This window comes from Neltuma alba, unplaced genomic scaffold (assembly GCF_004799145.2).
Source record: "Neltuma alba isolate B1F8T4 unplaced genomic scaffold, ASM479914v2 tig00011195_pilon, whole genome shotgun sequence".
NCBI lineage: Eukaryota > Viridiplantae > Streptophyta > Magnoliopsida > Fabales > Fabaceae > Neltuma > Neltuma alba.
In genome coordinates, this window is record NW_021635919.1 from 412,663 (window position 1) to 438,894 (window position 26,232).

Here is a 26,232-nt window from a genome sequence, read left to right on the forward strand (position 1 = left end):
CTTGAATAATCAAGTCAGGAAGAGGAAAGGGACTTCCAGCCAGGGTAAGTTGCTCTCCAATGCCTTTTATTTTCGCCAAATACTCTCCCATTTTCATGGTTCCCTTTCTGGTTCTTTGTAACTCAGCACGCAGCATAAGAAGGCGTGATTTCGTCTGAGCACCAACTAGTTGTTTCGCTGCTCTCCACAGGCAGCAGAGGTGGATACATTGGTCATTTCTGAAGATATCTTCAGAGTCATGGTGTTCAACAGCCATCCGAACAGCAACTGATCTGCAGCTTCCCAATCTTCAAAGTCGGGATTTAGCCTGGAGGAGTCATTCTCTTTGATAAACTGAGGAGGGCAAGGTTTGGTGCTATTGATAAAACCTTCAAGTTTGTGCCCTTTGATAATGGGCAAAACGTGAGTCAGCCAGATGGAGTAGTTGGTTCTATCCAACTTGACAGAACATGTCTGAGAAAGTGTATTGCTCTTCTCAGTCAACCTGGCAAGAGCTGTGGCCGAACTCAGTGAGCTCTTGCCTCCATTGCTTCCAGTGCTCTGTGATCCTGGGTTTTCTGTGTGAGAGGTTTGTTCTGCCATGGTGGCTAGCCTAGGGCTCTGATACCAAGATAAAACTTGTAATGAGAGAAAAAAAATATTCTATTGTATTGATTGCACACTGTACAAGGCAGTTACTGTACATTATATAGACAAGACAAAACCCTAGAAAGAATAGAGATAAGCCACGTATACATCAGTAAGAAATAAATTACAGTCAGTCACTTAGTAATTTCACTCTGGGCCTATTGGGCTTTGCTCTTGTGTATTGGCTAGGCTTTTGTGTTATTCTATTTGTCTTAACATTAGCTATCTAATTTTTATATTTAAGATCAAGGTAGTACATATGCCTACTCAAAAGTACAACCTAACCCAAAATTGCAACTTAAAATTTCAATTAAGTGTTGAAAATTATACAGTTTATAAAAAAGGTATCTATTTCAAGATGTTAGTCCTGTAAATTTTTTTAGAGAATAAATCAATTATTTGCTTATTAATAATTAGATATGTGGTAGTATAGTGGATATCACATGATTATGTTAGTATTTAATTGTTTTAATTTTTTTAGTTTCTGATCAGTTCAGCCCCATATTATTCATTGAATTTTGGAAATTAGTTATGTAAATATAATCGAAATTGTTTGTATCCACGCGCCCCCCGGGGGATCTAATTTGTGTTTGGAATGAATTTTCAGCCATCCCAATTAAGTGGCTTTTTAATGAAAAATCATAGGAGACCCCATCTCACTTATGTTTGGATTGACATTTTGGGAAAAAAAAAAACAAAACAAAGCTTTTATGTTAAAGCAACTACTATTTGTTTGCAGTGAGAAAAGCCCGATGAGTTAACCACTAAAGGAGGAGCCAAATGACGCCTTTTAAATGCAAAAACTTCCCTTCCTGGAAGTTGCCAGGGTGCCAGCCCTTTACTTATGTAAGTTTTCTTTTATCAAAGTGATTTTATGGTTTTTCCATAACAAAAAGTGACTTTTCACTTCATATCAATTGACTAATAATTTTATCCTTCATTCTTAACAGCCGGCCATATTCACTTTCTGTTCCATCCGTTCAATTTCACGTATTAACCGTACATGACGGGTCATTTATTCTTCACTCCATTCCCAACTTGTCCAATGAGGATATGCACCACTTTAATATGGAAGCCAACCATGCAATTCTGCGAAAGACTTGAGTTCTAAAAGGGTGTTTGGATGTAAACCAAACCATAATTTTAAAAATGTTTTTACTATTTACGAAATAAATATGTGGAGGAGTTTATCTCGTTTTACAGAAAAATACTTCTAAGAAGTATTTTTAAGCATTTCGAAACACCCTCTAAGTAACAGATATTGTTGCGGTCCAAAAAGTAACACACATTAATTAGAACCATCTCTAACAAGTAAAACTCTGACCCCACCATCACTTGGTGAAGGCTGCGGGGAAGTAACAGAGTAATTATTAATCCTTCAGAGGAAGTTGCAGTGAAATAGCAAAGCAATTGGCATGAGAGCATCAACATCAACTTTTCAGCATAGGGCACACATTTTGTTGGACCTTGGTTGCGTAGAAACTTTCACATGCAAATGTAATTCTCCCAAAGACTTCACTTAATAATTACTTTACCCCAGAAAAATAACATATACTCCTTCTAATCTTAAATATAAGAGTTTTATAACTAATTTATAAAATTAAGTTTATCATTTAACAAAATATCTGTTTGATTTACCTAAATATTCGTCTAATAATTGAACACACTTGAAGGCCGATGCATGCAATTCTGCCAAAGCCTTGGATTCTGAATAATACTATATTTTAGTTTGGTCCCAAAAATAACAAATATTAGAACCTATCATTGAACACACTTGCAAACAAAATTGACCACATAATCATTAACAATTACTCTCCTAAGTTTTTTGAACTAAGGGGGTTAGATTTGATTGTAAATATAAGATTTTAATCTACTTTGTTTATTATATTTATCATTTTTTTCTCAGAATAGTTTATCTATATTATAAATTAGTCCATAATCTGATAATTTATAAAAATATTTTTAAAAAATCATGCCATGCTATATTATAATTAAATGATTTATTTAACTTTTTTAATATATCAAAATTATCTAAGTAACTCTTATATTAAAATAAAAAAATACTAACAGTAATTACCCTACCATCATACTTTAACTGGCGGGAAGTTGCAGGGAAGTAACAGAGCAATTGGCATGAAACATCAACATCATCTTTTACGTGCCAACCATTCATATGCCCAAAAAAAAAAAAAACACCCCTTCAGGCGCAACGGACCCTACAACTGAAGGTGCAACCTTTCCGTTTAATTCATGGTACATATGAGGGACAATGCTGTCATGATATTTTGTCTAAATTAAAAAAAAAAAACCGAATGCTTCAGAGATATTGAGACATACATTGATTATAAGCTCCCCAAAGGCGATGACATCTCCCAGTCACTCATTGAAGCAATTCAGGATTCATCCATCTCTGTGGTGGTCTTATCTCAAAACTATGCCACTTCAAAATGGTGTTTGAATGAGCTCCTTCAGATCCTTCGCTGCAAACAACAGCAGGCACAGATTGTTGTTCCTATCTTCTACAAAATCGACCCATCTCATGTGCACAAACAAAGGGGAGCTTATGAGCAAGCATTCGTAGAACATTTGGAGAAAAACGTAGAGAAGGTGGAGGAGTGGAGACAAGCACTTTTTGAGATTGCAAATTTAGCAGGATTGGACTCCCGCAACTGCAGGTCACTCTTTATTCTCTAACTCCAAGTATCTGAATCAGAGTTTCATATTATTCTTGTGATTGGTCTTCATATTCATATAAAGTGCTTTTCTTTTCATATTAGCTTATCTGACAACTAATTAACTGGTAGTGAGTAATGATGTTGGATCATGTTCATTGCAATACTCGTGTATATATGACATATAAAATTAATTTCTTTACATTGTTGGGTTTACATGAGAAAAACATTATTTAAATGGTGTCATCTCAAAATTGGATACTTTAGCTCTGAAAGTTGATTTTTCCCCCTTTTTTTCCCTATTAGATTAAAGTTGATTTTTTAACTCTTCAACGTAACCCTTCTTACAATTAATTGTCACTACGAATAACTCATATAGTAGAGTAAATTATGTATACATTTCTTACGTTTGAATGAATCCTTCTTAATAATTTTGAAAATGGAGGAAAATATCCACACAAATTTGATAAAACTATGAAGAAATTTGTCTTTTTTTTTAAATAATAATCTTGTGATGTAAAAAAACCGTCATCAATTAGTTATCACTTTATTAATATATTATTTCTTAATTAATTTTCACGTGGTACATTAATATTTTCTTCTATAACTCTTTTTCTTATATTAGGGATGACACAGAACTCATTCAAAATATTGTCAAGGGCGTCATCAACAAACTGAACCATGGGTACTCAGGAAGTATATTAGAAAATATTATTGGAATTAATGAGAATTTGGATCATATTGAGTCATTGCTAGAAGAATCCTCAACAATTGGGATTTGGGGGATGGGCGGGATAGGCAAAACAACAATGGCTAAGGTTGTGTTTGTCAAGCTCCGCTCTCAATTTGATAGTTGCTGCTTCTTAGAAAATTTTAGGGAAGAGTCAGAAAGCCATAGGTTAAAATATGTAGGTGACGAACTTTTCCGAGAACTATTAAAGGATACATCCCTTGGAGGGCTCAATCGTAGAAAAGTTTTGATTGTACTTGATGATGTTAGCAACACACAGCAGTTAGATTATTTGGAAAGTGAAGCTCCTCCTCTGGGACCTGGCAGTAAAGTCATCATGACAAGTAGAGATAAAAACGTGCTTGAGGGAAGAGTTGATAAAATACACAAGGCCGAGGCATTGGGCTATGACAACGCGCTTAAGCTTTTCAACCTCAAAGCCTTCCGCAAAGTTGGTTATAAAAGTGAATATAAAGAACTCTTTAAAAGAGCAGTTGCTTATGCTGGAGGAAATCCATTAGCCTTAACCATTTTGGGTTCATTTCTACACGCCAAAACCGCAGAGGAATGGGAAAGTGCATTGAGAAAATTAGAAAACACGATCCATCAAGATATTCAAGCTGTGTTAAAATTGAGCTATGATGGACTTGATTATGAAGAGAAAGAGATATTTTTACTCGTTGCTTTCTTTTTGAAAGGTGAATCTAGAAGATGTGTAATGACAACGCTAGAGAGCCGTGGCTTTCAAGCATGCTTTGGTTTGAGAATCCTTATGGATAAGGCGCTGATAACTATTGATTCTGGGGTATGGATGCATGATTTAATTCCATCAATGGCTTTCGAAATTGTTCGTCAAGAGTGTGTGAAAAATCCTGAAGGACGTAGTCGACTATGTAATCCTGATGAGATCTGTGAGGCGCTTGAAAATAATCAGGTTGGAAAAATACTTACCTTTCTAATTAGACATTTGATAATCACTGAATAGAAATTGTTAATATAAAGTAATTTATTTACTTTCCTTTTGGATTTTTGTGTTGTTCAGGGAAGTGATGCGATTCAAGGCATAAGTTTAGATTTGTCTCAAGTTGGAGATCTACAGTTGAGTGCTGATGTCTTTAGAAAGATGCCTAATTTAATGTTTCTGAAATTCTATTCTGTCGAGGTTAAAAGATCTTGCAGTGTAAAACTCCCTTCAAGGCTTGAGGCATTTTCCAATTCATTAAGGTATCTTGAATGGGTCAATTTTCCCTTAGAGTCCCTACCATTGTCATTTTGTGCTGAGAAGTTACTTGAATTTCACATGCCTTACAACCACCTTAAAATATTATGGAACGGAGTAAAGGTAAACATACAAATATGAGTTTTTTTTCTTTAAATTTTGCAGTTTAATTCAAATTTAAGACTCTTGTTTCCTATGTAATATTTCTCATTTTAATTGTTGCAGAATTTTGGGAAGTTAAGGGAGATAAACCTTGCTGAATCTAAACAATTGACAGAGTTACCAGATTTCTCGGCGGCTCAAAATCTTAAACATGTTGATCTTTGTGGGTGTAAAAGTTTAGGCCATCTTCATCCATCAATTTTATCTCTCCCGAGATTGAGCAGCGTAATGCTTATTAATTGCAGAAACATAAAGAGTTTGAAATCTGAGAATCAGTCAAAATCTCTCGCAAAGCTAATTGTCGTCGGCTGCAATGGTCTCAAGGAATTTTCATTCACTTCAGACAAAATAACTTATTTAGATTTACGGCCCACAAGTGTCGAGATATTGGACTTTTCAACTGGGTGTATGGAGAAACTCCAGTACCTCGTTCTCAACTGCTCAAGACTGAAATATCTTCCAATTAATGACATTTGTTGCATGAGACGCCTTCAGAGTCTTGCTCTTTATGATATTGGAGGATTAATTGACAAATCAAAGCTCCATAGCTTATTTGATGCTTTGCTATCTCTAAAAGCAATTCATTTGGATGGAGCATTCAAATTAACTGATCTTCCAAACAATACCAAACATCTTTCGAGGCTACGATGTCTTTACGTAAGCAATTGTAAAAGCCTTCAATCTTTACCAGAGCTTCCACCATCCATCGAAAAGTTAGGTGCCTACGAATGCTCATCATTGAGGACACTACAACTTACTTCTCATTTTGAACCTTCATCGTTGGCAGATAGAAAATTGTTGGGTCCAACGCTCTGTTCCTCAGTTAGTTATCTTAGAAATCTTCAACGGCTTACTCTTAAAGGTTGTGAACAGTTGTATGAACTCTCTGAATTCATGGACTCCTTTTCTTCATTATCTTCACTGGACTTGAGTGAAAGTAATGCGGAGAGCTTGCCTGCCAGCATCAAGCATCTTTCAAATCTAGAACAAATTTTCTTGCGGAATTGTAGAACACTTCGTTCTCTGCCAGAATTGCCGCCATTCCTCGAAACTGTTGATGCTAGTGGTTGCATGTCACTGGAGATTGTACCCACTGTAATAACTTCTGCACGACAACTGAGTTTCCTACATCTGAAAGATTGCTCGAAATTGGAGAACTGTTCTTCATCCCGTGACATTGAATGGGCATATTTCTCATTGAAGCGATTAGTATACACAAAACAAAGAGGAGGTTTTGTTTACCCAGGAAGAAAAGTTCCAGAGTGGTTTATGTTTAATCAGGGAACAAAGGCTTCGAACTATGTAACTATTGAGCTTCCTTCAACCAATAACGACCTAATTGGCTTCATTTTCTGCTCTGTTCTTTCTCATTTCTGTTCTCATGACTCTCATTATAGCTTACAATGCCAACTTTATTATGATAGTAAGTGGTGCAAATGCCTACCATTTCCTATGCTCATCGAAAATTTTGATTCACGTCATGTTATTCTATGGTGTGATCCTTCCACACTCATAAAGTTGGGTAAAACAATGGATGATCAAAACACCAATTACAAGCCGAAGCTGTCATTTGAATTCTCTGTTATTACAAGGGATAACAAGTTAGTCGATGGTTTGGTTGAAGCATGTGGAGTCTGCCAAATATATGCCTCGGATTATCATACCTTCATTCAACAAATGGAATCGAAGTCAAGCTTGAGTACTCAAAACAAGACTTGTCATGATGTTGATGAGAATTCATTTCGTGGGATACTAAAATATGTGAATTTCTCGTTGGAGCAAGGAAAATATGGCAATTTTGAAGGAAGTGTCATTCCAGATTGGTTTACTCACAAAAGTTCGACGATAAAAGATGGAGGTTTACGGGTGAGCGTTCAGCTTGCTCCAGATTTGGAAAACTTAATGGGTTTCATTTTCTGCTTTGTCATGCCTCATTTCTCCTCAAAAGAAAGGGATCAATGTCAGTCGTCATGTACATACCTTATTGAAGATAGGAGTAATGATTGGACAAAAAGCTTGCCTTTGGAAGGTCCAATAGGATGGCACTATTCAATGATAAGATTGAATTCAGATAATGTTTTTCAATGGTATGATCCCCTCTTGCGTGGATGCATGCTGCGGGAACTTCAGAGAAGGAGAAAATCTTATGATGGGGAGCTTGAATTTAGATTCAGGTGTGGTGATGGTTTGGTTAATTCGAAATTTCAGATTGGTGAGTGCTTGATCAAAGAATGTGGGGTTCCCAGTATATGTCTCAGAGTACGCAAACTTCCTCCAACAAAAAAAATTGAAGGTGAGTACGCGAACAAAGAGGCATCGGAATATTGATGACCAACATCAGCTCACTTCAACAAAGAAATTCAACCTATTCCCCTGAATTCTGAGTCCAAGACAACTGACGAGGTCAATGAGTTGCTACTTATGCTGTCCCCATTAAATTTGGAATCTACAAAGAATCACACTCATCAGAAATAAATTACCTATTATTCATTACTTGACGGGTATATCTCTCTCTCTCTAAACAAATGTCCATTCGGTTTTTTAATAAAATATCGTTACTTTGCAACATAACTAATAATTATATTGGTGCAGAAGCCATGACATAACTGGATACATGTGGTGCGTATCCCTGTGATGATCAGTTTTTGGATTAAATTTACTTCCCTTGTCGTGATTTTATCAACTATTTTTCACAAGTTCTTCTTCTTCTTTGTTTCCTTTTTTTTTTTTCCCCAAAAGGATTCTTGCCTTTTTTACAAGGGAGTTCAACTTCTATAGCGAAGCCTGGGAGAACTTGTTCATGGGAGAACTTCTTCATTACTTAGCCGACTGTGGGTAAGTATTTGATCTAATGTGGGGTGGTGCTCTGATTGGAGGCTAACTAAGGAAACTTCTGGAATTAACTTGTAGTAACATATCTTCTTTCTGATGCAAACCCATCATTCTGTTATTAATTTCTATCAGATAATATGAAGAACTATTTGTTGTAGCAGAGGCAGTTCTTCAGACATCGCCGATCCACTTGCTTAAGCTGTTTGTCTACATATTGACATGAGTTTTTTTATATGAAGGTCTTTGTCTACATATTGACACGAGTTTTTTTTATGTGCTTTGTTCTTCATTTATTCACTGCAGGTGGAACCCCTCCTTCTCTCCTGAAATCCTTATTGGTCTGTATTTTGTATGTTTAATGTGCGCTGATCTGTCTTGGCCGCGAGGCACATCTGAGAGAAGATCTCTCATAACTTGGTCCTTGTTTCCTTGGTTTTTTTTTTCTTTCTTTTTAACAGAAAGAAATCAGACTCAGCTGCTTCGATCCATGTCAATGATCTGGGCAAGTTCCAAAGGGCCTTGCGCAATGATGTGGAACCCGAAGCCTGCTGAGAGACCCCGTTTAGCCAAGAAGTCAGCTGCCAAGTTTACCCTTTAGACTCACACGGCAAGGGCGTACTTCCCATTCGCGATTAATCATGCTTCTAGCTTCCTTGATGACACCACCGTTTCAATACTCGTTACCTTGATGAGCACTCTAAACTTATTAGATTTGTACCGTCTATATCTGATTTGAATTGTTTAGATTTAAAATTTTCAATTAATTATTTTTAAATGAAAAAAACTATTTTTTGAAAGAATAGCAGTTAAGAAATTATTTCTATTTTAGATTCTATACATATTAAAATAATTATTTTAAATTAATAAAAAAAATCAAATTTGGACTATTCAAATAAAATCTGAATGATTCAGGCCTGATAAATTTATAGTGTTCATCAAAACAATGAACATTGAAACTGGGTTCATGGTCTGCCGGCTCTTTATGTCTTCCCTCCAAAATCAATTGGATGGCTTCCGTAGAAACAGATTCTAGGATGACTCGCCTAAATCCCATATCCCGGGCCACGAGTGCAGGGTCCCCATCGTTGAACTGGCCTAGATGGTTTCTTTTCTGATCTCACGTGTTTTGTAATGTTGCCTGGCCCTCTATGTTCAAAAGATGTTTGTATGTATGCCTGTGCGCGCTGGAACTTGGATTCTCTCTCCTTCTTCTCCCATCCCCTTCCCCTCCACTACCTTCTTTGGCCTTTTAGAATCGTTGGATCAAAACTTCAACGGTCCAGATTTAATATTTTACAATATTTTATAAAAATAAATATAATTATAAAAATAGATAAATAAATTTAAACTATTAAAATCTAATTTGAACAGCTCATATCTACAAATTATTATTATAGAGCAAATTTTTTTCAACTTTTTTATTACAGTTATTAATTGTTTAGACTAGATTTTAACAGTTTAAATTTATTTATTTATTTTTTTAATAATATTATTTTTATAAGATGTCAAATCTGAATCATTGGAATTTTGATCCGATAGTTGTGAAGGAAAAAAAAGGGTAGTGGAGAGGAAGAGGATGGGAGAAGAAGCGAAGAGAATTCAAATCCCGAGACGATGCTATTGAGTTCCATGCGTGCTTGTAACGATTGAGATTTGATTTCAAACTAAACCCATCATTGTCGTATTTGGGCGAGAAGAGCTTTATTTATTCTTTTCTGCTAACTAATAATAGCAACCAAATTAGGCTGTATAATTGGTATACCGTTCATCTTCTTAGTACCTTCGATTTTTTTTCCTTTTTATTTTAACATATTAAGTAAATCTAATTAAAAAAAAAAATTGCCCACGTTTGCTCCGTTTCTGTTGTCTTCCAACAGTATCTTTTCGGAACAGTCCCAAAAAGTTGATTTTGTCACATGCAGCGTTGTCTTTTTTTTTTTTTTTCCGCCAACAACATACGGCGTTGTCACACCATGTTTGATAGACTTCTTCAAATACGTGATTCATCTATATGATCAATAGCTATATTCCACACGTGTATATATATAAATATATATATTTTTTCATCAACATACTCCTCCGGTCCTTATTATAAGAATCCATTTGACTTTTTATTTGGTCCTAATTATAAGACTCCAATCCATTTTATCTCTTATATTTATGTATTTTTTTTCAAAATAATCCTTCTAATAATGATAGTTTTAGCTAATATACTTAATTAGCAATGATATTTTAGGAATGACAACACTTATTTATTATAAATAACCAACTTAACTTACTTCCTTAATCTCTTCAAATAAATCAATTGGGTCTTATAATTAGGACCGGAGGAGTATATATTTTTTCATCCGGCCGCCGGAGCTCCGGCACCGACGGCCTTCCTTTGTTTTTTTTTTTAGAACTTTTTTTTTTTTAAATAGTAGGGAAAGTGAGGTTGGGGGATCAAGTGTCTGGCAATTTGAGATATTTTGGTAATTTGGCCATGATTTCATAATGGCAATTTGAGACCCGGTCATTGTGAGTAATTTCACTTATTCAAATGACTTATCTGTTATTTTGCATATTGGAGGGTCTTTATTTGTGATTCTCCTTATTTCTTTTATCATAACTTTAATTTGTATATATGAATAGTAGAGTTCTAGAGTGATAATATAATATTGTTTTGTTTGCTTTCTTCTTCATAGGATACTTTCCAAATCATTTTTGACAAAATTTGAATGCAAGTTACAGATAAGCATAGTTGGTGTTTTATCACCGGATTAATATTGAGAATTTGATTCTCCTTGGCTCTTTCTTTTATTGCAGGGTGCTTTCCTGTTGTTTGAAGTAATGAAATTAAAAAATATAAGATTACAAAAACTATGTGACTTTGATGCTCAGGCGAATAATAAGAATAGAAGAACTATTTGTTTCTTGCAGAGGCATAATTATACAGACATCAACAGTTGACAGAAGCTTCCAGCAACCACGATCAACTCGTTTAACAAACGACATTCCTTTTTTTTAATTGGTCGAAATGACAGAGTCCTTAATATAACATATTTTGTTTAAAGCATTAATTTTTTTCACATAACATCCCTAACTAACTATAAAACTTCTAATTAATTAATCAAATTTATGTAATTAATTTTTTTATGAAAGTAATTTTGATGGTTACATTAAATAATTAATTTTAGCCAACTTTATTAATTTATATAAAATTATCATTAGAAGCTTATAATAAAGTGAGGAGGGAGTAATAATTATCTCAATAGCAGTGGAGATGGATGTCATAATCCAAGCGTAGTTGTGTTTGTATCTAATTACTAGGATTTATTTTTTAAATTTTATGTCAGAAAGAATGGTCTTATTCATTGGGTTTTGAATATTTGTTAGTAAATTAATTAAGAGGGTGTTTAGCAATTTAAAAAAAAAAGTGTTTTTTCACCATAAACCATAATTTAAGCCAGATAATTGCCAAACACCCAAATTTTTTAGAAAACCTTGGTTGGCTCAAAACTACTTGGAACCCAAAACCTAGGTTTGTGAAGAAATAGGAAATTTTTGTTTTTGGAAGTAAATTTTGAGTTATTAAAGTAATAATTATGTCCTGTCACAATACAGCCAATAGTATATGATAACAACACTCACTAAATTGAATCACAAACTTCACCTCTTTTCTGAAAATTTCTTCGCCTTTGCTCTTCTGAAAAAATATTTTTAATCTTATATTTTATAAATACATATACACATATTAACAGTTAATTATATTTTTTATGTTTTATTTATTGTATTCACAAATTTAGATTATTAGCAAATTTATCACTTCAAATGAAAATATAAATTAAAATTTATCTTTATGCAATTATCACATTAACTTATATATTTTTTGATAATTTGTATATAAAAAAAAAACTTATGATATTAACTATCCAAACACTCTCACTTGATCAAAATCATTTTTTTTACAAAATCTATTTTTTCAAAAATCTATTCTCAAAATCATTTTTTCTCTGAAATTATTTTCCAAACTATGATTTGTATATATCCAAACAACTCCTAAATAAAATGGTTGTGATGATTCGAAAATAAGAAAATATTTATATCGAACCCCACAAAGGTGCCATTGTGACTCACCAAAGCCATTCCTTCATCAAAGTGACTTTTGACTTTTCCTAAAATATTTCTGCACGGTTTACTATGTTTATTTTTCTCTTCGTTGGCAAATTCCCCCCCCCCCCTCGTCCAATAGGAATGAATTGAATAGTTTAATTCAGGAAATTGTCCCTAATGCCGCCACAAAACTGGAAGGTATGTATAATATTGTCAGTAAACATTAAAAGATATAAATGGAATTGACGAAATGACTAGACCCGTTGAATAGTTACTGGAAAAATTTCACAAGGTTGTTGAATATAATTAAACTGATTCTGATTCGCATAAGCAGAGCATGTGGTGTGTATGAATGTTGTAAAATGTCTATTTGTTATAATATTTAATGAAGTGAATTTCGAGGTTTTTTTTATCAGTTGGGTTATTCAATTCCAGGGAAATAATAATTATATAAAATCATTAATGAAAATCTTCGCAGGTGAATAAACTAAGTTGCTTTTAACGAATGAGCGTGTTGGTGTTTGTAGATGAAAACAGAGCAAAGAAAACAGAGCATGAACTATGGCTCCTTCCAAGTGAGATTTCGATGCAAGTTGTTGAATATCATTGAACTGATTCTGATTCACATACTGAAGTTTGTAGACGAGAACAAAGTAGACCTGAAAACAGAGCATAAACGAAACGTGCCATAACTTAGGAAAGCCAACCTGTTTTATTATAGTTATTGTGGTAATCATTCTTCTAGATGATCCATAATGTCCGTTCAGACACAATGGATCCTACCACACCATTTTTCCGTCATCAGTGGATGGAAGTAGCATTATTTAGTTTGACTCTTGCAATAGCTTTGGTATCTATAAAATATATCTGGTTCATTCACGACAACCATAATCAACGCATCCTCAAGTTTTCCAATGCGAAGAATAAAATAAAATAAAGGGATAGTGGTTATCATGGAAATGAAACGTATTCCAATGTGAAAATGGTAAATTTTCTTTCAGTTGGCGTTCATTTGGCTCTTGAAGACTCAGCTTACCACACAGATGGTTATAAAAGTGAACATAAAGAACTAGTTCAAATACCAGGCGTTTATGCCCAAGGCAACCCAGTAAACTGATCTTTACCACTATGGGTTCATTTCCTCGTTCCAAAACTGCAGAGGAACGGGAGAGTACATTGAGAAAATTAGAAAGGACGGCTCATCAAGATAATCAAGCAGTGTTAAAATTTACTCATGATGCAAGACAAGTTAAACCCACCGTGTTAAAATTTCCTTTGTGCTCATGATTAGAGGAAAGCACTCAGCAGAATCTCTCTCCTCTTTAATAATTGATCCCTTTAATTATGCTTGATTTTGGTGGTTGACAAGCTCTGTTTAAAGTTGTCTTGAACAGCAGAAATTAACTAATCGCATTGGAAATAATTACATATTCCCTCCGTCCCTTATTATAAGATCTAATATTTTGAATAGTTTTATTTCTTTTTATAAAATCTTGTTTGAGTTTGTCTGAACATTTAATATATTATTACCTATTTTACCCCTAGTTTAATGTATTTAATATATTCTTTTTATTCATTTATCTCACTATTACTCTCTCATATCTACTCATTTATATATAGGGATACATTTGAAAAAAATTATATTTGTTACATATTAATTACTTTTAACTAATTTTAACTATTTTTTTAAACCGCACAATTTAATTAAAAAAAATCTTATAATAAAAGACGGAGTAGTATTTAGGATTAGAGTGTACATGTCAAGCTAAAATTCACGTAACCCAAGATACTAGCCTACTTAAAATTTCATTTTTGTTACATTGAATGCACGATTTACAAAAAGATATATATTCCATGACTTTTTGTTCCATAAAATTTTTCTGGAAGAATAAATCAAGTCTTTGCTTATTGATATTTTTTTCTTTGGCCAACGCATTGATAATTATATCTGTGGCAGAAGCAATGGATATCATAATGCAACCCTAATTATGTTAGTATTTAATTACTTAGTTTTATTTTTTAAGTCTTTGGTCAGAAAAATGAGGCTGAAAGGCTTAAAAAGTTGTTTGCTTAGGGAAAAAAATAGAATTTATTTTTGGAATCACGTTTCAACTTTTTAATGGAAAAGCATGGTTTTTGGCCAAAAAAAAAAAAGAAAAAACATGGTACGGTCATCTCACTTATGTTTGGATTTGCATTTTCAAAAGAAGAAGAGGAAGAAGAAGCTTTTATTAAGCTTAAAGGAAACAACCGCTAAAGGAGCATTAAATGCATTTCAAATTTTTTAAGTCTTAATGTACCATCATTTGCCCCTCCTCCTCACGTTTTATTTTCTGTGGCCGACAAAAGCAAGCACTTTAGCTGTGAAGATTTAAAAATTAAAGTAAATCAGACATCACAAAGTTGCTGTTGTGATTCACTAAATTATGGCACCCACTTTTTTTTTTTTTTTTTTGGTAAGGAAGGTATGGCACCCACTTTTGCCAATCAAGGTTAGCTGCAAAACCGTCCCTTTTTGGAAACTGCCAGAGTGCCAGTTTTTTATAAATAAAGTCTTATAATTAAGATTGAAGGTAGTATTATGAAATCTGGTATGTGGTCTGATGTCGACACAAAACTGGAACATATATATAATTGTCAACATGTAATTGGAATTGATGAAATGATTAAATCCATTGAAGTGTTAACCGGAAAAGTTGTTGTATTTCACAAAATTGTTGAATATTATGATTAAACTGATTCTAATTCGCGTTGTGAATGAAAACGAAGTAGACTTGAAAGGAGAAAATGAGCGAAACTTTGCCATAATTTTCACAGGTCAACTTAACTCATTAATATAAGGTTCAGTTGATTGATTTGAGAAAATTAAGAAAGTTAAAAAATTAGCATTTAATTATAATATATGTTATATGATTTCTCTAAAAATACTTGTATATACTATTAGACTATATATATTAGTTTATAACCGCATAAATTAGTTTGGCAAAACACTATAAATATAACACTTAAAAGTAATTTATTTAACTTTTTTTAATCTTTTAAAATTAGTTAACCAGCGCTGAAATTATATTAAGGAACCGAGATAGTATATGGTAATTGTGGCAATTAACTGGGCTTAATATTTGGCTCGGAAGAAGCCTGTTCATTGCCATACTCCATCCTTGCCGCAGAGAAGAAAACCTTGAATAGCACCATGGGTGTTGGAGCTTCTTCATCTTCGTCGGCTTCCAATAAACATGAAGAATAGTTAAAGTAGCATTAAAATGCCTTTTAAATTTTAACCTACCCATCATTTTATCTTCTCTGTGGCCGACAAAGACAAGCACTCATTTGGCTGTGATGATTTAAAAATTAAAAGCATATTTAAATCAAACATCACGAAATTGCTTTTGTAATTTACTAAATCATAACACCCATTTTCCCTAATCAAATGGTTAGATGCAAAACGGTCCCTTCCTGGAAGCTGCCAGCCCTTCAACGTCAGTTTTCCTTTATAAAAGTGACTTTTGATTTTTTTCATTAACGAAAGTGAAACTTGCATTTTTTTTTTTTTTTGGTATAACTTAAGAGCACCCTCAAATTATTTGAGACTTGAGACTAATCTCTATTAGGTCAGAAATGTTTAGGTTAAAATCCTCCTAATAAATATGCTTCTTGAGGTTTGAATTTTTACAGGATGAGATTGCTTGTCATTTCAACCAACAGCTTGTCGGTAAGTGAAAATTGCATCTTTGTTCATCCAAGTAAACGGCGTGATTTGCCATATTAACAGGTCTTTGTTTCTGTAGTTAATAAATCAAATAGTCCGTGAAACTTACATGGAGTTTCAGAGCAATTTGCCAACGGTTCCCTCATAAAAACAAAGCCATCATGTGGAGGATTTTTTTAAAAAAATTATTTATATATACTATAAAAACTCTTGCAAGCAATAATGTTTACAAATGTTAGTTTCAGATTAAGACTTATATGGCATATTTAGATTTATGGTTGCTAAAAAAAAATCATTCTTACGAAACAGTCAATGTTCCTCAATCCAGGAAATATTTCTGTGACTTTAAATATATTTTGAATTCCAAATATAACACATCAATTTACTTTATTTCTTAAATTTATAATTTTTTCCCAGATTAATTATCCTTTTTTGGCTGTACATGTAAAAGGAATTTTTGTCAATTTGATAGTTCGCATCGCAAATGATTAATTAGATGAAATATTCTTGAAAATATAACATATATGTTTTTACAGATGATTTATATAAATAATTTTTTTAATATTTACAAATTCATTATCTAACTTTTGTATTGAAGATGGAAATAATAGGACAATGCCAAGCCAAACTTACAACCTAACCCAAGATATTATTTTATTTAAGTTTTTTGTATACCGTATTTTATTTTCATGACGTTACATGGAAGAACTGGTCATGTTTTTTTTTTCTTTTTTTGGTTGCGGGCCATGAAAGAACTATATTACCTTTTATCACCAATATAATACTACCTTCAGTCCTAAATATAAGAGTTAGTTAATTAATTTGAGTAGATTAAGAAAATAAGTTAAGTTCGTTATTTATAATAGATAGGTATTGTATTTTGTAAAATATTCTTGCTAATCAAGTGTATTAGCTATAAGTACTATTATCAAAATGATTATCTTGAGGAAAAAATACATAAATATAAGAGACAAAGTGAATTGGTGTCTTATATTTAGGAGGAAAATAAAAGTCAAATGAGATCTTATATTAAAAACCAGAGTTAGTATATCAGTAGCTAAAATTACGTAGTAAAACTTTACCGCCAAGTATTTTTCCAACATTATTTTCATTCATTTTACAAGTTTTTCTCTCTGTCTCTCACATGATTTTAGAAAAAAGTGATCCATAATTTTTATATAATAATAACAAGTTAGTAACTTAATTAATAATTTGCGTAAATTAATTAATTAGAATTTATATTTAAGATTAGAGAGGGGTGACAAGTAACAACTAACAAATACCTATTTATAATTGAAACAAAATTTGAAAGCGAAGCATTCTCCTTATTCCTTAATCCTTCCTGATGGGAGGATGAAACCTGAACAGTGATTCCAAATCTGCCAGATGCGTAAAGCACAAAAGTTAGATCGCTGGTGAATCTTCCACCTATTAAATATAAGTGAGCTAAAAGTGCACCCTAACCCAAAGTTACTAAGCTAGGTTATTAGACAGTCGATTGAAATTACTTATAAACATATTTCATATAAATTGAGATAATATTTATTTTATATACTAAGCTCATATTCTATAAATCATAGTTAAAAAATTTACTTATAAACTACTCCTCTGGTCCTTAATATAAGACCCATTTAACTAATTTGATTATATTAAGGAAGTTAGGTAAGTTAGTTAATTATAAGAAAAGTGACACATTTTTCCTAAAATACCATAATCATCTTTCTTAATACCCCTCTCCCTCTTTTACTTGATTATGGTTGAGGGAGTATCTATAGGGGTAATTTAGAGAAAATTGATAAATATAAGAAATGGGTCTTATATTTAGGATCAAAACCAACTCAATAATTGGGTTCTATATTAAGGACCGGATGAGTATTATAAATAGGCCCTACATGAGCCAAAATACAACCTAACCCAAAACACTAAAGTTATGTCGCCGGTCAGTTGTACCTACCAAATATAAGTGAGCCAATTCACATCCAGCTAACTTTTTGTTCATCACAGTAAACCGCGTGATTTGTCATATTAACAAGTCCTTGTTTTTGTAGTTAGTAATTTAAATATTTCGTGAAACTTACATGGAGTTTTAGAGCATCTGCCAACGTTCCCTCGTAAAACAAAAGCCATCATGTGAAGGATTATTTTTAAAATTTTTTTATTTATATACTATTAAAACTCTTACAAGCAATATGTTTACAAATGTTAAACATTTTCAGATTAAAGCTTTTATGGGATATTTAGATTTGTGGTTATTTAAAAAAAGAAAAAATCCATTGTTACCAAAGTGATATAGTTCCTCAAATCCATTCATCTTTCTAGAAAATAATCCCTCTAACCCAAAACTAATTGAGAAATTTATTATAATTTTTAAATATAAGACCTTAATCCATTTTTTTTTTCATATGATTCTTCTCCAAATCAACGGTATATCTTTATTGATTGAATATATAAAGGAAGTTTCCATGGTTGTGATGGTTATGCATATATGTCATTAATTAGATGAGGTATTTGAGAAAAACTAACGTACATCTTTTAATAAATAACTAATTTAAATAATTTTCTTAATATTTAAATCAGACATCACTAAGTTGCTGCTGTAATTCACTAAATTATATCAGCCACTTTCGCTCATCAAATGGTTAGATGCAAAACCATCCCTTCCTGGAAGCTGCCAGAGTGGCGGCACTTTTCGTTTGTAAGTTTTCCTTTATCAAAGTGACTTTATGGTTTTTCCACAACAAAAAACTGACTTTTGACTTCATATCAATTGACTAATAATTTTATCTTGTTCTTACCAACTGGCCATATTCACCTTCGGTTCCATCCATCCAATTTCATGTATTAAAAGTTATGTCACAAGTGATGTTCATTGGGTCTGAAGAATTAAAGGTGAGTCAAGTCTTTCGCTGATATACCCCATCATCCCATCACTGTTGCCAGAGAGTGTGTGTAAACTGTTCTTTCTGTACTTTGAAACAAACTACAATGGCTTCTGCTTCCTCAAGCTTTAGCTGTAGGCCGAATGCTCCGAAAAAGTATGATGTGTTTCTTAGTTTTAGAGGCGAAACCCGCAACAGGTTCACCAACCATCGTCATGCTGCAGCTCTCAATAGTACGTGACGGGTCATTTATTCTTCCATGATTCCATCCATTCACAACTTTTCCAATGAGGATATGCACCGCTTTAATATGGAAGCCAAACCATACAATTCTACCAGAGACTTGAGTTCTACACAACAGATACTGTTTTGGTCAACAAAATTGACCCTACCATATCTAACAATTAAAACTCTGACCCTACCATGTCTTGGTGAAAGCTGCAGGGAGGTAACAGAGTAATTATTATTCCTTCAGACAAAGTTGCAGTGAAATAGCAAAGCAATTGGCATGAGAGCATATCAACTTTTTCAACGTAGGCCACACATTTTGTTGGACCTTAGTTACGTGGAAGCTTTCACATGCACATGTAATTCTCCCAAAGACTTGACTTCATATCCCTCCAATTTTAAATATAAGAGTTATGTAACTAATTTATGGAATTAAGTTTATTATTTTAAAAAATATGTGTTTGATTTACCTAAATATTCATTTAATAATTGTATTGAAAACTACCACATTAATAGCATAAAAAGAAAATTATAAATTTGATGGATAAAATATATTAAATTCTTATATTTAGAATTAAAATACTCCTTCAATTCAAATTAGATCTAGACATCATCTAGTGAATCATGACTAATTCTTGATGTTTATTAAGCCATTATTTTTGGTTAAACTGAACCAACAAAAAGAAATATAAAGTTACTAACAAAGATTTGGTCTAGTAGGATCTTTTTGGGCATTGAGTTCAAGTCCCAGAATTTAGTAAGGGAATAAAATTCCGTCACTAATCCGTTGCTAATTTAATAATGGAATAAAATTCCGTCACTAAATTTTTTGTCATTAAATTCTGTCACTAATCCCCTGTTTTTTTTTTTTGCAGTACAAGTTCTTATGTCCTTGTATAGTATATGTTATCTGATCAAATATAACACAGCCTTGGTTTGGATGGAGGAAAAAATTTGTTGAAAATAAGGGGAGAAAATACTATGAACAAAACTTGTAAAAATAATTGGAAAATTACTTCTTCTTCTTGTTTTTTTTTTTTTGGAATTTCCCTTGGCAATATTCTTTTCTTTTTTTTTTTTTCCTTCACATCCAAACTAAGCTAAAGTTTTAAGGTCATTCATTCTTCCCCTTATGCCTAACTTTTCTGGCGAGAAATGGGCCAATGAAATATGAAGTTGGCGGGAATTTGCAGAGAAGTAACAGAGCAATTGACATGAAGCATCAATATCACCTTTTACGTGCCAACCATTCACATGCAAAAAAAAAAAAAAAGTAACACCCATTCAGACGCAACGGATTCATGGTGCATACGAGGGACAATGTTGTCATGATATTTTGTCTAAATTAAAAAAAAACGAAAAGAATAATCATTATAGTATTATTTATTTAAACATTTTGTAGCTAAAAGAAAGGTGGGGGTTAGAATGGGAATGAAATTTGTTATTAATTCCAACGTGAAAAGGGTAAAAGTATCAGTTGCTGTGTCACTTGGCTATGAAGACTTGAAAAGGTGAATAAAGTCTATCCACTGCCATACATAATCCATCATCAGTTCATCTTTGCCACTTCTCAGCAAAGAAGACAGAGAGAGATTCGAGAGAGTAATCAGAATACCATGTTTGACATAGCTTCCCCATCATCACCTTCTTCCATGAAATATGATGTGTTTCTGAATTTCAGAGGAGAGGACACCCGCAATTCCTTCATCAGCCATCTCTATACTGCCTTGTGCTGCAGAGATATTGAGACATACATTGATTATAAGCTCCCAAAAGGTGATGACATCTCCCAATCACTCATTGAAGCAATTCAGAATTCATCCATCTCTGTGGTGGTCATCTCTAAAGACTATGCCTCCTCCAAATGGTGTTTGAATGAGCTCCTTGAGATCCTTCGCTGCAAACGACAGCAGGCACAGATTGTTGTTCCTATCTTCTACGAAATCAACCCATCTGATGTACGCAAACAAAGGGGAGCTTATGAGAAAGCATTCGCAGAACATTTGGAGAAAAACTTAGAGAAGGTGGAGGAGTGGAGACAAGCACTTTTTGATATTGCAAATCTAGCAGGATGGGACTCCCGCAACTACAGGTCACTCTTCATTCTCTAACTCCAAGTATCTGAATCAGAGTTTCATACTTTTACTTATTCCTGTGATTGGTCTTCATATTTGTATAAATTGCTTTCTCTTTCCATGCTAGCTTATTTGACAACTAACTAACTGGTAGTGAATAATGATGTTGGATCATGTTCATTGTAATACTCGTGTATATATGACATATAAACTTAACTTCTTTACACTGTTGGATTTACATGAAAAAAACATTATTTAATTGGCATCATCTCAAAATCAGATACTTTAGCTCTGAAAGTTGATTTTTTTCCCCTCTCTTTTTTCCTGTTCCCCCTATCAGATGGAAGTTGATTTTTCAACTCTTCAACATAACCTTTCTTTGGATTAATTGTTATTACGAGTAAATCATAGTAGAGTAAATTATGTATACATTTCTTATGTTTGGATGAATCCTTCTTAATAATTTTGAAAATGGAGGAAAAATATCTGTGCAATTTTGATAAAACTATGAAGAAATTTGTCGCTTTTTTAAAAAAATAATAATCTTATCATGTAAAAAAACCGTAATCAAGTAGTTGTCACTTTATTTAAACCATTCCTTAAGTTTCATTTGATGCATTAATTTCTTGAGTGATACTTTTTTTAATAATAGGGATGACGAAGAACTCATTCAAAATATTGTCACGAACATTCAAAATATTGTCAGAGACATCAACAAAAAACTGAACCGTGGGTCCCCAACAACTATTGTCGGAATTGATGAGAATTTGAATCATATTGAGTCATTGCTAGAAAAATTCTCAACAATAGGGATATGGGGGATGGGCGGAATAGGCAAAACAACAATGGCTGAGGCTGTATTTGTCAAGCTCCGCTCTCAATTTGATAGTTGCTGCTTCTTGAGAAATTTTACGGAAAACTATGAAAAGCATGGGTTAGTATATGTACGTGATGAACTTTTCCGAGAACTATTAAAGAATACATCTCTTGGAAGGCTCAATCGTAAAAAAGTTTTGATTGTACTTGATGATGTTAGCAACACAAAGCAGTTTGATGAGTTGAAAAGTAAAACTCCTCCTTTGGGACATGGTAGTAAAGTCATCATAACAAGTAGAGATAAGCATGTACTTAAAGGAATTAGAGTTGATGACATACATGAGGCCAAGGCATTGAGTGACAAAAGTTCACTTGAACTTTTCAACCTCAATGCATTTCCCGAAGATAGTTATAAGAGTGAATATGAAGAACTAGTTAAAAGAGCACTTGCTTATGCCAAAGGCATCCCGTTGGCCTTAACCGTTTTGGGTTCGCTTCTACAGTTCAGACCTGTAGATCAATGGGAAAGTGCGTTGGGAAAATTAGAAAGGATGGCCAATGAAGATATTCAAGAAGTGTTAAAATTGAGCTACAATAGACTTGATGACGAAGTGAAGGAGATATTTTTAGACATTGCTTGTTTTTTTAAAGGGAGATCTGGACAATATGTAGAAGCAATGCTAAAGAGCTTTGGCTTTGGCGCAAGCATTGGTTTGGGAATTCTTGTGGAAAGGGCGTTGATAAGTCTTAGTCATGGTGCGGTATGCATGCACGATTTAATTCAATTAATGGCTTTCGAAATTGTTCGCAAAGAGTGTAAGAATCCAGGAGGACGTAGTCGACTATGGAATTCTGGTGACATCATCGACGTCCTAAAAAATAATCGAGTAAGAAAAATATTTTCCTTTTTCTAATTAAACATTTGAAATTGAATGGGAAAAAAATTGTTAATATAAAGCAATTTATTTATTTTCTTTTGGGTTTTTATGTTGTTCAGGGAAGTGATGCAATTCAAGGCATAAGTTTAGATTTGTCTCGAATCGAAAAATTACAATTGAGTGCTGACCCCTTTAGAAAGATGACAAATTTAAGGTTTCTGGAACTCTATTCCCTCAATCATGAAAGATCGTGTATTCTGAATCTTCCATCAGGGCTTGAATCATTTCCCAATTCGTTAAGGCATCTTCGGTGGGACAATTTTCCTTTAGTGTCTTTCCCATTGTCATTTTGTGCCGAGAAGCTAGTTGAACTTCACATGCCCCGTAGCTACCTTCGAAAACTATGGGATGGCAAGCAGGTATAACATACAAATATGAGTTTTATAATTTTTCCTTATTACAATTTGATTCAAATTTAAGACTCTTGATTCCTATGTAATATTTCTCTTTTTAATTGTTGCAGGACTTGGTGAATTTAAGGAATATCAACCTTCGGGAATCTATAAAATTGATAGAGTTGCCAGATTTGTCAGCCGCTGAAAGACTCGAATGGGTTGATCTTTTCGCATGTGAAAGTTTATGCCATCTTCATCCATCCATTTTATCTCTTCCGAGATTAGAGTTTGTGGATCTTGGGATGTGCAAAAACCTAAAGAGTTTGGTTACAGAGAGTCAATCAAAATCGCTCTCAAAACTAAATCCATTTTCCAAGTGTCTACCATTGTCATTTTGTGCAGAGAAACTAGTCAAACTTCTCATGCAAGGTAGCAACCTTGACAAACCATGGGATGGCATGCAGGTAAACATACAATTAAAAGTTTTAATTTCTTTCTTTATAATTTAATTGAAATTTGAGACTCTTGCTTCTCATGTAATATTTCTCTTTTTAATTGCTGCAGAACTTTGTGAACCTAAGGGAGATAAACCTCTATGGGTGCAACCAATTGATAGAGTTGCCAGATTTGTCAACGGCCCAAAATCTTGAACAGGTTGATCTGACACGTTGTGAAAGTTTACGACATCTTCATCCATCAATTTTATCTCTCCCAAGATTGATAGATCTGACGCTTAGGGGCTGCCGAAACCTAAAAAGTTTGAAATGTGAGAGTCAATCAAAATCTCTCTTATACCTAGATGTCGATGGTTGCTCTAGTCTCAAGGAACTTTCATTCTCTTCAGACAAAATGGAGGATTTAGATTTATACGGAACATGTGTCGAGATATTGGACTTTTCAATTGGGCCTATGGAGAAACTCGAGACGCTCTATGTCCACGGCTCAACATTAAAGAATCTTCCAATCAATGACATCTGTTACATGAGATCTCTCCAGGTGCTTCGTCTTTATGATTGTGGGGGAGGAATAATTGATAAGTCAAAGCTCCATGTCTTATTTGATGCTTTGTTATCTCTACAAACAATTGATTTGAGCGGGACCTGCAATTTGACTGAACTTCCAAACAATATCAAGCATCTCCCAAGGCTATACCATCTTAATGTAAGCGGTTGCAAGGACCTTTAATCTTTACCCGAGCTTCCTCCATCCATTGAAGTATTAGATGCCGGCAAATGCACATCATTGACGACACTACAATTCATTTCTCATACTGAAGCTTCATTGTCGACGGATGAAATAACGCCGGGTTCAACATTCTGTTCCTCGGTTAGCTGTCCCAAAAATCTTAGAATTCTTATTCTTAATGATTGTGAACAATTGCATGAACTCCCGGCTGGCATCAAGCATCTTTCAAATCTAGAAGAAATTAACTTGAGCAATTGTAGAAGACTTCGTTCTCTGCCAGGTGAAATAACGCCGGGTTCAACATTCTGTTCCTCGGTTAGCTATCTCAAAAATCTTGAACGACTTATTCTTAATGGTTGTGAACAATTGTATGAACTCCCTGCTGGCATCAAGCATCTTTCAAATCTACAAGAAATTGACTTGAGCAATTGTAGAAGACTTCGTTCTCTGCCAGAGCTACCACCGTTCCTTGAAAAAATTTATGGCAAAGGTTGCATATCAGTGGAAACGTATGCTATGGAAAGTGCTTATTCCTCATTGAGCCGACTAGTGTACGCACGAAAAAGAGGTTACATTTGCTACTCCGGAAGAAAAGCTCCACAGTGGTTTACATTGAATCGGGTAGCAGAGGCCTCCAAAAATATAACTATTGAGCTTCCTTTCCCCACCAGCGACCTAATTGGCTTCATTTTGTGGTCTGTTCTTCAACGCACTTCCACCAACTTTTTATGCGAACTGTATGTTGGTGATGATTTGGGGCCATGGATCTCAAGTAGCTTTAGCGGAAAAATGACAAATTTAGATTCACATCAAGTTCTTCTGTGGAATCTACCTTGCACATTCATCGGCTTCCATAACAAGATGGACGATAAAAACACCAATTATAGATCAAAGGTGCTATTTAAATTCCGTCTTGATGCAGATAGTGGGGATGCTGATGATATGATTGAAGAATATGGAGTCTTGCCAATATATGCCTCGAAATATCGCAACTTCATTCAAGAAATGGAATTGTTGCAGTCAAACTTGGGTACCCAAAAAGAGACTTGTGCTGATGAGAATTCATTTCATGGAATCCCAAAATATGCTACTTTCTCCTTGAATCAAGGAGAAGGTGGCAATTTTGAAGGAAGTATTATTCCAGAATGGTTTACTTATAAAAGTTCAATGATAAAGTATGAATTTTCAGAAGTCTCGATCAGTGTTCGGTTTGCTCTGGATTTTGACAACTTAAAGGGTTTCATTTTCTGCTTTGTTATACCCCAGTTCTCCTCAAAAGAAAGGCACGAATGTCACTCGTCATGTTCTTTCTCTTTACATGACCTGAGTGTATCGTCTGATAGGAGTTGGATGTATGGTAACTATTTGAATGGTCCATTAGGATGGCACTATTCAATGGTAAAATTGAATTCAGATAATGTTTTTCTATGGTACGATCCCCTCTACAGTGAACTTATACTACAGAAACTCCAAAAAAAGGGGAAAGGTCATGATGAGGAGCTTGAATTTAAATTTCATTTTGGCAATTATTATACCAATGATTGCAATTCTAAAGAGCGCAACTGCTGGATCAAAGAATGTGGAGTTCGCCCAATATATGCCTCAGAGTACACGAACTTCTTTCTTCAACAACAAAATCGAAAGGAGGTGTGAAAAAAAAAGAGGTCACGAAATATTGATGATGACCAGTACCAACTCCCTTCAACAAAGAAATTGAAGGAGTCTTCAATCAT

At 33.8% G+C, this 26,232-nt stretch overlaps 2 protein-coding genes across 2 annotated transcripts; both read left to right on the forward strand.

Annotated features, from left to right (window-relative positions):
* The first annotated feature begins 1,407 nt into the window (after positions 1–1,407).
* Positions 1,408–8,840, forward strand: LOC114762130 (TMV resistance protein N-like). Its single transcript, XM_028951588.1, has 8 exons — positions 1,408–1,473; positions 2,977–3,302; positions 3,925–4,963; positions 5,072–5,371; positions 5,474–7,703; positions 8,404–8,443; positions 8,546–8,580; positions 8,701–8,840. The coding sequence occupies exons 1-8, from the start codon at positions 1,408–1,410 to the stop codon at positions 8,838–8,840; spliced, it is 4,176 nt and encodes a 1,391-aa protein (XP_028807421.1).
* Positions 8,841–20,766: 11,926 nt separating this feature from the next.
* Positions 20,767–26,152, forward strand: LOC114762131 (disease resistance protein RPP4-like). Its single transcript, XM_028951589.1, has 6 exons — positions 20,767–21,242; positions 21,878–22,802; positions 23,039–23,338; positions 23,443–23,778; positions 23,879–24,482; positions 24,591–26,152. Exons 1-6 carry the CDS (start codon positions 20,767–20,769, stop codon positions 26,150–26,152), a joined length of 4,203 nt encoding a protein of 1,400 aa, XP_028807422.1.
* The last annotated feature ends 80 nt before the right edge of the window (positions 26,153–26,232 follow it).